Source organism: Mustela erminea, chromosome 8 (assembly GCF_009829155.1).
Source record: "Mustela erminea isolate mMusErm1 chromosome 8, mMusErm1.Pri, whole genome shotgun sequence".
Taxonomy (NCBI): domain Eukaryota; kingdom Metazoa; phylum Chordata; class Mammalia; order Carnivora; family Mustelidae; genus Mustela; species Mustela erminea.
The window spans coordinates 46292860-46306909 of record NC_045621.1 but is presented as its reverse complement, the minus strand read 5'-3'; the positions used below and the strand labels follow the sequence as shown (position 1 = coordinate 46306909).

Below are 14050 nucleotides of genomic sequence, written 5' to 3'. Positions count from 1 at the left end.
TAAACACTGCTCTTTGGGGAGCAAACATACCATATCATATGGGTCATAGACTATGAGTGAGTAGTGCATCTGGCTACGAGAGCTGGGTGCATGAGGGGAAGTGGAGCCCGCTACTGCAGGGTCCCTTCCAGGACGCTGAGGTCAGAGAGCAACAGCAAATGGATATTGTGGGGGGTTGAAAGTATACTGCAAATCCCACAGCAGCCACTAGAAAGTTAAACCAGACAAGTATAACCAGTGAACCAACAATGCTGGCAAATTAGAAGGCTAAGGAAGAATTAATCGCAAAGTAGGCAGGGAAAGAGAAATAAAGGAAAAATGGTCAGATAGGACACATAGAAAGCACCCAGCAATGTGATGGATTTAAACCCAATCACATCATCATTATAGTAACAGGTAATGGTACAGACAATCCAGTAAAAATCAGAGATGTCAGATATAAAGCAAGACCCAACTTTGTGCCAAATACAAGAGAGTGATGTTCAGACCCATATGCGTTAAAGTGAAAGTATGAAAAGCTGTTGACAGGGGCTGGGCTCTTGTCATCAGGCTTGGTGGTCCTAGTGGATCACTAACTAGCAAGCACCGGGGTCACTGGCACAGTTGGAATATGGGGGGCACTGTGAATTAGGGCTGCCATTCCACAGAACCCAAATTCAGATGGTCTGTGCACATGGATCCTCAGAGCCTAGTGCAGATCAGGATGTATTTTCCTGTACTGTGTTAAGTCTGGCTTCATGTCCAAGTTTAAATCAAGCCTTCTACCTGGCTTTCCTACATCCCAGTCAGAGTGACCTTCAGACACAATCGAACAGCCCACTCCTCTGTTCAGTATCCTCAGTAGCTCCCATTTCAAAAGAACATATGCTGGAATCCTTCCAAGGGCCTCCAAAGCCCTGCTGGGCTCTTCCTGCCCTACCCAACCACTGCTCCCCCTTGGTCTCCTCCAGCCCCTCTGGCCTCCTTGCTACTCCTCAGACAAGCAGACATGCTCCTGATCTTGGGCCTTGGCAGCTGATAATTTGACTTTCTGGAAGGTTCTTCCTTCAGATATCCCCTCCATGTCTGTTCAATGTTTCCGTGAGAGTTCCCGACACCCTTTTGAATGCTGCAGCTGGCCTTCCCTGTCCCCAACCCTGGCTCTCCTCCGCCCACCTATTCATCTCTTCCTTTTCCCCAGCCCTGACCACTTTCTAGAACACTGCATAACGTCCTTCTGCTCCCTGTGTTCTGCCTCCCATGTCCAGGTGTATAGATTGCAAGGGCAGAGCTTTGGCCAGTTCTGCTCACTGCCGTGTACTGAGTGTCTAGAGCTGTGCCTGGTACACAGTAGGGGCTGATAAAAATATGCTGACTGAATATATTGGAAGTGTGAACCACAGAGTCACAGAGTGTTAATAAAGAAGGTCCTACATGGTGAACTAGGCAAGCTTTCCCTGTACAGCCCACTTTACTGATGGGGAAACTGAGGCATGAATGTCATGACTTAATGGCAGGGTGGAGACTCAAGTTCTCCTGTGCTGTTGTTGCTCTTTCCAGGGGACTCTGAGGCAGAGAGGAGAGGAATGTCATTTGCTGGCATTGATGTACTCGTGGCCCTGCTATCCACTGGAGAGGGACTGATGCCATTTGAGGCTGTGGGAAAGGAAGGCCCCAGGGCTCAGCCAGGAGACTGGCGTTCCCTGCATAGGTTCAGGGCCTCAGCTTCCTGATTCATCTGCTGGAGGGAATGGGTACAAGCCCTTATATCACCATGACCCCTAGAGCTCCTCAGTTCTCGTGAGTGTGGGTGAACTGGACTTCATGAAGGCACTTCTCTGGAAGTCAAGAACTTCCCACGAATGTGGTGAAATCAGGAAAGAAACTTACATGTGGTGACAGGCGCCTCCTTCCCAGACCGGCACGGCCTTTGTCTCTGAGAAGAGCCGAGTGCAGGGCTGGGGCACCTTTTTACAGGCTGCACAAAGGAAAAGGGGCTTACAGGGGCGCCATGCTGAGCAAGTGCTCCTCCTGCACCCCAGGAGGGTGCCCTTCCTGCAACTGCAGGGTACTTGAGTCCCGGAAGTCCCCAGGCTGTTTTCCCTTAGGGCTGGGAGGAGTCTGACAGGCCACAGGATGGTGCAGCTGGTATGGGGACTTCTGTCCACCCACCTCCCATCTTCAGTCCCACGTTCTTAGGGAGGCCTGTGGCTCTTTCTGTCTTACCACCATGTCTGGCCCCCAAAGCAAAGAGCCCCCAGCACCCACCTCTGGCTATGGGGCGCTCCATGTCCCTTGCTTTCTGGCTGCCCCCAGACCCTCTGCTTGTCTGGGCAGCTTCGGGGCGGTGAGAGGCCGAGTGACTCACTGCCTCTGAATATCCCTACCTGGGCATTCAGAAGTCTGGGGCACTGAGGCTGGGCCCCTGTCCTGGCATCTTGAGGTTTGAGGTCCTTGTGGCAAACCCATTCTAGTAGGCCTAGCACAGCCTGTTGTGACAGGTGTCTTGAGGCATAGGCCCCTGTGGTCCCCATAGGAGAAAGTGGTCCCCAACTTACCAAGCTCACAGCGTCTGCCTTTGAACCCTGGGTTGCAGTCACAGCTGTGGGTGTCCATACCTGGCACGCAGGTGCCTCCATTCTGACAGGGATTTTCTGAACAGTTCCCAGGGGTGTCTGTGAACAGGCCATGAGCAGTTAGTTGTCAGGACCCCAGAAGGCAGCCTATTAGCATTCCCATTTCTCTGTGCGCCTCTCTTCCTCTTGTTAAAGAATTTCAAAGCAGTTCACAGAAACCATTTCACCTATAAATACAGCAAGTATCTAATGCGTACAGACTTGACAAACTTTTATATAAGCACAACTCTGTCATTGTGAAATCAGCAGTAGCTCCTTAGTACCATAAGAAATTGCAATCCTTGTTCAGGTTTCCCTGATCATCTTAAAAATGTCATTTCCAGTGGTCTGATCTCATTAGGATTCTTAAGTACCCACTGCCATAGTTTGATGTGTCTCTCTTTTAATCTGTAACTTTTCATTTTCCTTCCCTCTGCATTTATTCCTCTCGCCCCCCTTATTAAAGAAACCAGGTCATTTGTCCTAGAGAATCCCCCTCCTGGATTTAACCTAATGCTTTCTTGTAGCATTAACTCATCCCCAATCTCCACGTTTTCTGTAAATTGAGAAATTTTTTGTAAATTGAGCCCCTCAGAGAGAGGGGCTTGATAGGATTCAGGTTCAAGCAGTCTTTGCAAGACCGCTTCACCCTTCAGCCACTCCAGGAGGCGGGACAGGTCTCCAGTTCCAGTTTTAGTGATGTGAGAACTGATTGTGAGTTTAGCATTGGCAGCCTGATTAATCCAGGAGGAAATTCTGATAGGCTCTGCACCGGATGGCTTGAGCGGTCACAGAGATCTTGAGTCTAGGTCACAGATCCATCATCTAACCCAGCCTGTCACTCTTCTGTCTCTTTAGCCAGAAAGTCTTCTATGAAGACCTTTTTTCCCTTGCCCACCACCTGGTCACCCTGAATTATAATCCATCCAGGCAAGGCCAGACAAATGCTTCATTCCTGTCCTTTATTTGTACACTTGGAAAGTAAGCATTGGTCCCCAGCCAGCTCTAGGGACCAGCACGTTGTGCTTTCTTTCAGCGTTATCATGAACTCAGATTCTTACATATTTGATGGGGGTCAGTTGGCTGCTGCAATTAGTCTTTTTGATGCCCCAGGTAGCCATCCTAAGCCTGTGGGGGTCTTCCAGGTTGACTCCTGTGCCCTTTAGACAAGATCCCTATTGTTTTTGAAAAGCTTGATTGTTTTACAAGTATGTCCTGGGCACATTTTGTCCAATTCTTCTTCAGGCTTTGAATCAGCCACTTCTCAAAGACCTCTGGTTCCTTTTATTGGACATCTAGAGCCCATAGTCTGGGTGCCTGAGGTGCTCACTGCTCCTGGGGGTGGGGGGGTCCCGTGCTTGGGGACTTTTTAGTAGAACTAGGAACTTAGATTTAAGAATAAATATAAGCAAATTGTGAGTTTATATCAATAGTTAAGGGAAACACAGCCCTTTACTTCCTTGATTTTTAAAAAAATTAAAAAAAAATTTTTAAAAAGATTTTATTTGAGAGAGAATGAGCATTGGAGGGGAGGGGCAGAAAGAGAAGCAGACTCCCCTCTCAGCAAGGAGCCCCACGTGGGGCCCGATCCCAGGAAGCTGAGATTATTGAGCGTCTGAAGGCAGATGCTCAACCGACTGGGCCACCCAGGCACCCTTTAACTTCCTTGATTTTATATTGTGTCTCTTTACACTGAAAATCTTTGTGACATTGATGCAATTATTTTCATTACCCACAATGTACTTGTAACAGTTCTTAAAAATTACCAGCATTACTACAAGCATTAAGAGCCTTGAGTGCCACTTTAAATTTCTTGCAATCCTTGTAATAAGTTATTAGAATATATCCCTCTAGGAATGAATGACTAGAAGGCTATTTTTAAAATCACTTGAGATACCTTTTTCCTGTGTGGTTATGCCATCAACAGGATAAATGAGTTTATTGCAGTTTGTTTTCAATTTTTAGGTGTTGCTTTTTATGAATGTGTCATAAAAAATTTTCTCCTTGGTTCTAAAATCTAAAATACAGAGATACATTCAGAGAAGTCTAGCATCCATCTCCATACTTTTACTTCCTTGTTCTTTCCTTCCTCATATAACCATTTTTTATTAGTTTTACTTCTTTTAAATACAAGAAAATAGGTATATTTATATTTCCCCTTCACCACTTTCCTATACAAAGGGGATACCCTAAACACTGTTCAGCACATGACATTTTAAAAACCATTTTGTTGAGGTAGAACTTAAATACCATATAATTCACCCATTTTAAGTTCTTAACATATTCAAAGATATGTGCACCCATTACAGTAGTCAATTTTGCAATGTTTTTTTTTTTTTTATCATTCTGGAAAGAAGCTGCCTACTCTTTAGCTGTCACTCTCCATACCCTCACGCCCACCCTCAGTGCCAAGCAACCACTTATCTACTTCCTGTCACTGTAGATTTCCCTATTCTGGACTTCCATAAGAATGGAATCATATGGAGTCCTTTGTGACTAGCTTCTTCTACTTATGATGTTTTCAAGGTTCATCTTCTCTTACAGCCTGTGTCAGTACTTCATATGGTGGGATAATGTTCCATTGTGTGGATAGACCATGTTTTGTTTATCCATTCATCAGTTGGAGGACATTTTGGTTGTTTCCATCTTTTGGCAATGGTGCATGATGCTATTACGAACATTCATGTACAAGTCCCTGTGTGGGCATCTGTTTTCATTTCTCTTGGGTATATACATACCTAGGAGTATATACCTAGGAATTTTCTGGCTCATATGATAACTCTGTGTTTAATTCTTTGAGGAATGACCAGACTCTTGTTTACCCCAAAGCAGTTGTACCACTCTGCATTCCTGCCAGCAGTGTTTGTAGCTCTAGCTTCTACACATCCTCACTGTGCTCGCTGCATCTCTTCATTCCAGCCATCCTAGCTGCTATGAAGTGGCATCTCACTGTGGTCTTGATTAGCATTTCCCTGATGACTGATGATGTCAGTCATCTTTTTCATGGGCTTCTTGGCCATTTGTGTATTCTCCTTGGAGAAACAAGTGTTCGGATACTTTGCCTATTTCTTAATTGGGTTATTTTCCTTTTATTCAGTCACATGAGTTACTTATATATTTTACATACAAATGTCTTTCAGGTATATGATTTGCAGATATTTTCTCTCATTCTCTGGGTTGCCTTCTCACTCCCTGATGGCATCCTTTGAAGCACAAAAAGCTTTAAACAGTGTCTTTTTTTCCCCCTCTTTTGTTGCTCATGCTTTTGGTATCATATCTAAAATCTTTTGCCACACTCAAGGTCATGAAGATTTACACATGTCTTTTCCTAAGAGTTTTATAGTTTTAGTTGTTAGATTTAGGTATTTGATCTGTTTTGAGTTTATTTTGTATATGGTGTGAGGTAGGGGTCTGACTTCATTTCTTTTGCATGTAGATATCCAGTCTTCCCTTCCTCCATTGAATGGTCCTGGCCCCTTGTTGAGATCAGTTGACCACAGATGTATGGGTTTATTTCTTGACTCAATTCTATTCCATTTATCCTAAGTCCGTCCTTCTGCCAGTTTCTCACTGACCTGATTACCATTGCTTTGGAGTAAGTTTTGACAATAGGGGGTCAAATAGGACATGGAATTTAGACACTATAAACAATTGTCCAGAGATATTTTATGACAACCTTACAGAACATGGCAGTGTGCAGGGGTATTTAGAACCTGTGAGCCTGGGCCAGCAGTCCTCACTCTTTGTAACTGGGACACCAGGCTGCAGAGCCTGACTGATAATTTGTTCCACTCGTGGGCAGCTGAGGCCTGAAGCCTGCAGTTCCTGCAGCAGTGGGGTTTCTCCCAGGGCACTGCCCACTATAGCCTCACCCTGTGAAGTCAGCCCCCCTAAGTCTGAGTTTGTTGTAACATGCATGCCCGTTAAAGTAAAAACAAAAACAAAAACAAACAAATAAAACAGAGATGGCTGTTTTGAACAGGGTAGGAGACAGGGATATGGCTGCAGTCTGGAGTGGTGGCAGTGGGTGGCTCCTATGTGACAATAAGTTACAGAGTAAAGAGGTTTAAGTTCTGCCCTTGCCTGCTGTTGGCAAAGAATGGAAACTACCTGCCTCTCTCTGGTGTCCAGGGGATAAAACCAGGAGGGTTCCAAAGCCCTTCTGGGGTGAGGATTGGGAAAAACATGAAGAATTTGACTAGTCTTAGTGTCCACTCCAGATCTCCATGGTGGCAGGTTATATATAATCTTGGGAACCCTCCTCCTCTCCATGAGCTACCATGAGCTGTGGCATTCCAAAGGTCCGGCCTTAACCTGGGGGTTGCTTGATGAGAAAACGCCAGTCAAGAGTGTTAATTGTGCTCTTTGGGTGTCTAGGGCTCTCTGGAGATCCTCCTTTCCATGAGAAAGAAAAGTCTAATAGCTCCCAGAGAAAACAGGCAGATATCCTACAAGGAAACAAGAGCAAGACTGACATGCATGGAGAGCAACACCGGACAGAAGATGACAAGGGAAGTGTTTGAAGAACTGAAGGTAGAGGAACTCTGAACCTCAAATTTTATACCCACTCCAATTGCCCTTCAAACGTGAGAGCTACTAAGTATTTTCAGGCAGATAGGGCCTCAAACATTTGGCCATGTAAAGTACCAATAAGTACTTTGATGGGACTTAATAAGATGATTGTAAACTTTTATAGATGACCAAGAGCAGGTGACACTGAGGTCAAAGGGACGGCAAACCTCCCTAAACATAGTGCCATTGAAACCCCTGGTGTTGGCTCTAGGAAGTCCAAACAGTGGATCAGAGCAGTGGACCTAGAGCCTTTGGTCAATACCAATGAAAGATGCTCGATTGTATCAGCATCCAAGAGACACAAATCCAGATCCCAAGGGGCACCCTTCACACCCATGCTGCTGACAGGATCTGGAAACCCAGCAAGATCAGGTCTGGAGAGACTGGATTAACCACATCTCTTAATCATGGCTGGACAAATGTCAACTGATGTCCCCACTTAGAAAACAATTTAGTGTCTTCTTGTGACTGGGGCTTTCATACACCCTATGCCCTAGTATCTATATTGCACATGTGCCAGAAGACATATGTAAGAAGAACAGAGCGGCCCAGGGACCATCTGAGCTGAGCAGACGAGGCTGTGGTGAGGTTACTGGCAAACCAGATGCTCAGTTGGGAATAAGCGAGCTGCGTCCACACAGCAGCACTGATCAGCTTCACTGTAGACATGCAGCGAGAACACAGGTCAGGGAGGCTGTAAACAGCCAGGCTCTCACCTTGTAACAAGAAACCTACAGTTGTTCAGGCACATGTGGATACGTAGCAAGAGCGCTCCTCCTCACTGCCCACCCTACAGCAGAGCAAAGGGACCATAAACATGAAATCCAGGCTCGAGGTGAACAGGGGGACAACAGCAAGATACGAGTTCCTATTCATGTTCTAGTTCATGGGTTCCAGATCTAAAGGCCATCATCTTATCAAAAGCTAACTTACTTAAAAAAAAAAATGCTAACTTAACTAAACTAAATAAAAGGTGCTGTCATAGACCCATATCAGATGTAACAGGAACAAAAAACCATGATTCACTGGGTGCACCTGGGGGCTGTTAATGATTTTTTTCCCCCTGCTTATCACCTAAAATCACTTTTGCCCATCCTCTGGTTAGCCTGCATCCCTTATGTTAGCAAACACTTCAGACTACAGGGACATCTGGGGCCAGTCTGGTACCACCTTGAACCTCTCCTTCAGAAGGCACCCAGGAGAGGTCATTCACATCCCACTAGTTCCTGAGTTTTATGAAATGAAATGTCTAATATTGGGGAGGGCTAACAACACAAACTGTACAATGAAACATGTGCTTTTCTCACTTATGAGGCAATGGCAACATGCGTGTCTTTACTCTGAACCCCACCTTAACTAACAGAATCATTCCCTGGCTCCATCCGACTCTTGCTGCTTGCTAGGGCCAGCCCTGGCTCCAGGCCTTGCACCACGAGGGGAGCCTGCTGGCTGTGACTTTGTTGAGGCCACTGTCTGCCACCACACTCTCCAGCGCAGGTTCTCCTGATGCCTCTGTCCTTGGGTAGCCTGGGGCAGGTCTGCAGGTGGCATGTATCTTCAGATGGGCCATCCTGGGCACTTGGCTCACCCTTAGCGAGTATCCTGCCTTCCTTGTGGTCTGCTTGCTATGCGAGCAGAGTCTGAACCACTGGGTCCTAGAAGAACTGTCCCTGGAAGGCCAGAGCCCCCAGGGTTAGAGCGAGGAGGGAAGGTAGAGCCAGAGTCTGAGTTGGTGTAAGGAACACATGCCCAAAGGGGAAATGCTGCACCCTGCAGGGGTGGGTCTCCCCAGACAGGCCCATGCCCCATGTGCCCAGCAAGGCCCTGCTGGCCCTGTACACCGAGCATGGGTCTGTCTGGCCACCTTTGTATGGAACACAGTCAGTGGCTGCCCCTCCATGTCCACCATGTCCTGCCGCACATCTCCTCTGTGGAGAGGTACGGGGTGAGCTCAGCTTTACGTGGAGGGAAGGAAGGGCCATCTCTGCAATGGAGGGCCAGTCCCTCCAAGGCAGTCCTGGATAGTCTGGGGGGCTCTGCTTTCCAGGCTTGTTCCTTGTCTGTAAAAGCGTCGTCTGGTTCACCCCACCCTTTCCAGAATGACGAGCTTGGTTGCTCCTTGGGCAGCTCTCAGTCTGCCCCTTCTTCACTATGGGTGCCCCCACCGCCCCCACCTACAGCCCTTAAGGCCCCCCTAGGATGGTCAGCTCTGGAAGTCCACACCTGCTGACTTACTTTCCCCATCCTTGTCAATGCGGTGTTCAGGAAACTGGAGGGCCAGGCTGACCTGTTCAGGCACCTGCTTTGCGTCTTCCTCCATGTTTTCAAGCTGCACCAGAGCCGTGGGTTCTAGGAGAAATCAAAATGTTCCAGTGTGCTGACCCCAAAGCTTGCTGCCTCATGCCCAGGATTGTTCTTGGGCTGCCTTCTAGAGCTGCTTCTCTCCCTGGGGCTATAGAGATTGCTATGGTAAGGGCTCGGTGTGGCCCATTCATTTGCTGAACATCCCCACCATTGGGGCAGAGTCCCCTGGGCCCCAGAGCTGCCTTCAGCAGGATAGCTTTTCTTCAGGTGGGGGCCAGCCCCAACCCTCCTGCTGAAACTCAGAGCTGCTTTGGTGAAGGTCACTGGTGGCCTGAGCTGGGGCGAAATGTCCTATCTGATCCAATGGCCCCATCCTTCCAGGTGGCTGATACTGTGCTATCCTTCTTAAGGTCAAATTCCACTCTGCTCCCTCCACCCCTGCTTCTTGGGGCTGTGGTACCTCTTCCCTTTACATCTACCCTCAGGCAGACCTTGTACTTGGCCAACCCTAAATGCAAGTCAGCTTCTCTGTGGGGTCCCTGCCTGCGCGCTTGGGCTTTTTATGATTGCTTCTGTGGCTTTAGGAGGGTGTCTGGGTCACAGCCCAGCCTGCGTAGCTTCCTAGACACCTCTTCCTGGTCATCATGTCTGGTGAACCCTTCTGCTCCTTCTCTGCTGGTCGCAGGGGCTTCACTGCTCCCACCTGCTCATCACTGTCCCTTTTCTTCTCTGGCCTGGAAATGTTTGTGCTGGTTGAGAATTCTCACTAAACTGGTAATTAGGTTCTGTGCCAGGGAATTCTGTGAGAACAGGACCTGGTTTACTGGGGAGGATGAGGCCTGGGCTGCCCTGCCTAGGGTTCTAAGGGCCTTGAGGGCAGGGACAGCCCATGGGCATGCAGCTTCTGGCCTGTTGTGCCACAGTCTTGGGGAATACCTTCTAGCCCAACCACTCCTGCTAAACCACGTGGGAAGGGGCTAGGCCATCTCAACCCAGCGCTCATGCCCTGCGGTGCTAGGGCTAGGCAGAGTGGCCCTCTGGTCTGCCACAGGTGGTCCATTAGTTCAGGTTGAGCAGGATCTGAACCTGGGACACAGTCTCTTATGTGACGGAGAGGTGCAGTCTATAGACTGTAACATGCGTGCGAATCACTTGGCTTCTTATTAAACACAGATTCCAACTGCACAGCTCTGGGTGGGATCCTGCCCATCTAGAAGCCCCGTGGGTGAGGCTTGTGCTGCTGGTCCGAGGACCTCACTTTGAGTAGCAAGGAGTTAGATGGTACTGCGTTCTCTAGCTTCCTGCTCGCTAAGCTACACTGGGACTCCCGGCTTGGCAAGTCCAGCTTCTGCGCCTCAAACCTCCTCCTGACCCTGAGCCCTGCCAACGGCCTGCACTTCAAACCATTCTGGCATATCGGGATGGCCCCTGTGAGCCTGTGCAGATGCAAGGGCCTACGTTTTGCTGCGTCCCTGTTGGAGGTGGTATCGGGTGCTTGGGGTGGTCTTTAAGCCCAGGTGCTAGGGGCCTCATCCCTCATCATGCTGGGGACATGGGCCTGAGGAGGTGGCAGTGAGGCCCCTGAGGCTGGCCGAGGCACTCACGCGATCTCACGGTGACCGATTTGCCAGGCGAGCCCCCAAACTTGGCACTCACTCGCCCTCTGCCGTCCACCAGCTCTGAGAACCTGCCAAGGGAGTCACCATGGGTCACCGCCACAGAGTGCGTGCCTGGGGCCACGCGCTCTGGGGGGATGGCCGAGGCTGCACCTGGGGGCCGGGGTCTGGGTTTCAGGCGCGTCGCGGTCACTGAGCAGGCGCAGCTCTGGCAGGCGTGCGAGCGGGGGTCTGTTTCTGAGCACTCGGGGATGCAGTCCCTCCCTGTGCCAGCGTCTGTCAGCGCCGTCCCTCGAGGCTGCAGGTGGGTGGGAGGAGTGGGTGGCTGCATGAGGCTGGTCCCGCCAGGCCTCTTAGAGGGGAGCACTGGAGACGGTGTGTGTGGCCCCGAGGCCTCTTGCTGGCTTTGGGGACCTCGTGGGTTTGTCGCTTTCTAGCAAGCCCAAGCCCTGCTCCCTGCCCACCCCTGCCTCCCATCCCAGGAGTCAGAGGGCCGGGATCTCCACCTGCAGGGCATGGCCAGCCACTCGGACCTGACAGGACACCCCCACATGCCCAGAGAGTGAGGATTAGGCTTCTCTGTGGGTCCTTGTCTCCTAACTGTGCCCCCAGCCCTCCCTTGGGCAGCTATGGCTGCAGCTGCATAGGATCTGACCCTCTTGCATGGTGCCTGTGTATCTGCTCTTGAGGATTCTCTTCTGCCCCAGCCACTATCTGCCTCCCTGCACACTCGTTTCACCCCATTGCGCTCTCCGCAGTGTCCGTCTAGATGCACCCTCTCCCTACAGCACCTTCTCTGGGCTCCAGCATGGCAACAGGGTCATGCAGGACCTGCTAGGACTCCTTGGGCCTCCAGTGCACTGGAGAGCAAACTACATCCTTAGTGTGGCCTGAGGCTCTGTGCTCCTCAGCTGTTTCCTCCCTTTGTGTGTCCACGTGGGTCTCCCTTCCTACCTCTCCCAGGCTACCCCTCCCCATGCCCATCCTGACCCTCTCTCCCATCTTTCTGTCCAGAGGCTCCTTGTGGGTCAGGCCTGGCTGCGAGGCCACTCCCTGGGGACAGGGTGAGGAGGGATATGCTTATGTTTACAAATTCCTAGTGCATGGACCCTGCACTGACCGTGAATTCCTTCCCCACTGATTTTCATACCCCCAAATTCTCCCATGTGAACACAGTCCTGCTTTGTGGTTGTCTGATGTTCCTGGGGTGGTGTCGCCCATGAGGGTCCTGGGGCTGAGCTGTCTCCTGGGCAAGGATGCCACACCCCAAGGAGGGCAGCCCAGCCTGCTGTTCTGGGGGCCCACAGTGAGCACGAGGGGCTGGGCCACCTTCATGGCCCCGTCAGTCCTGAACAGACCGCAGGGCCTGGCCTGCATGCCGTCCCTGCCCCACCATCGCTGGCAGGGCCATACTTACAGGTGATGATGTAGAGGTGAGCAGGCTCACTGTGCAGTTGGTCACCCTCAGCACTCTGCACGGCGGTCACCGATAGCTGGTAGCGCCGTCCTGGCAGCAGGTCCCGCACCGTGTAGGACGTCAGCCTCCCGTTGGGGACGTAGCGGCTCTTGGTGCTCTGGCTGGTGGTCACGTTGATGACATACGCCTCCAGCAAGGTACTGGGAGTGGGGATGTCCCAGACCACATGGGCAGAGGTGGCTGTGACTCTGGCGGCTGTCAGGTTGGCTGGTGGCAGGGGCCCTGATAGGCATGGAGCAGGGAAGGGAGGTGAAAGGGGCCACCACCAAGTTTAAAGATCTGACACGACTGCTGAAGTCTCCTAGAAGCCCCGTGTGGTCATGATGGACAACCTTACAGTCCTAAAGGGTGGTGTAGAGGGGTGTTTGCAGCAGCACCTCCTTCTGCCCGAGAGACTCCCCAGCATGCTGCCAGGAAGAAGCCACGGAGGCCCCAGGCCTGTGCAGCCTATCAGTGTCTTCTCCTTTTGATTGCCTAAGCCTGGCCATGTGCACCCTCCTCTGGGGTGTGGGAGGGGGCCAGGCAGGCAGGGAGTGGGCCAGGGTCCCAGCACTCAGGGTCAGTGCCAGGACTTAAGCCGGCCCTCACCACACTCCCCCACCCCGCCATGGGCTGTCCATGTGCCTACCCTAGCTGGGCTGTCCTGGAACCTGGAACCTAGACTCTGCCCAGATCTTTCCTCCTTACCACACACCCCCTTTGTTCACAGGTCCCTCTGGTGTGGACAACATGACACACTGGCCCCCTCCATGTTGGGGTGGGAGGGGTGGTGAGGGCCAGGCCTCCTCCCCACCAGATACCCTGAAGACCAGAGAGTGGACACTGTGGGCATTCACCCACATGCCCTCTGGCCTTTCACCCAGGAGCCTTTGGGTGCTGGATAAACACCCAAGCAGAGGACTTCCTGGGACACCTGCCCTTCCTGGCACCTGTGGAAGGGACCTGTGGGGTGCCAGGGCCACTTTGGTAGGATTTGGCTGGAGGGAGGTGAGAGCTTGCAAAGGTCCCACAAGACCTGAGGTTGTGTACTCACGAGTCCACACGTGCAGTGGGGTCGAGGCCAGGCTCTCAGTGGGAGGCTCCTGTCCCCCAAGCCCACTGAGGGCAGTCACCTGGATGGTGTATCTCCTTCCTGGCAGCAGGGACCTGTGGGCGGGAGGGCAGGGAGAGGCTCCACTGCCAGACTGTAACTGCTTCCACACAGGTGGGCCTAGCTGTGGGTGATCCTGCAGGTGGCCTCCTGAATGACCAGATTTGTGGCCTGAGACCTGTGGGTTCCTCACATGGGAACTACTCCCTGATCTGTCTCTGTCTAGTACAGGGCAAGGATCAAGAATGGCTCACACCTGCCCAGGATGGCTGTGGTACAGAGGCCGGTGTTCAGGCAGGAGAGGCCAGAAAAGGGCACTTGGAGATTACTATGCAGAAGAGGGTCAAGGAGCAGACCTCACTGCCCTCCTGCAGGGCCCTTGGCAGGAGTTCCCAGT

General features: G+C 51.0%; 2 protein-coding genes across 9 annotated transcripts in view; one reads left to right on the top strand and one right to left on the bottom strand.

The window, feature by feature from the left end:
• The window catches only part of SNED1 (sushi, nidogen and EGF like domains 1), an 81935-nt gene that overhangs the window by 7409 nt on the left and 60476 nt on the right, over positions 1–14050 (bottom strand). For 6 of the 7 annotated variants that reach the window (XM_032355446.1, XM_032355444.1, XM_032355443.1 and 3 more), the window contains 7 exons: positions 13597–13709; positions 12504–12785; positions 11240–11384; positions 11075–11157; positions 9402–9515; positions 2538–2654; positions 1870–1957 (listed from right to left, as the gene is read on the bottom strand). In XM_032355446.1, coding sequence (XP_032211337.1) covers positions 1870–1957; positions 2538–2654; positions 9402–9515; positions 11075–11157; positions 11240–11384; positions 12504–12785; positions 13597–13709 — 942 coding nt within the window. Of the gene's footprint in view, positions 1–1869; positions 1958–2537; positions 2655–9401; positions 9516–11074; positions 11158–11239; positions 11385–12503; positions 12786–13596; positions 13710–14050 lie in introns of those variants that run through there. The other variant, XM_032355448.1, reaches the window with a different exon arrangement.
• Positions 1–14050, top strand: part of MTERF4 (mitochondrial transcription termination factor 4) — a 29414-nt gene that overhangs the window by 14162 nt on the left and 1202 nt on the right. The window contains exon 4 of one of the 2 annotated variants that reach the window (XM_032355460.1): positions 13880–13995. In XM_032355460.1, coding sequence (XP_032211351.1) covers positions 13880–13995 — 116 coding nt within the window. The remainder of the gene's footprint in view (positions 1–13879; positions 13996–14050) is intronic. The other variant, XM_032355461.1, reaches the window with a different exon arrangement.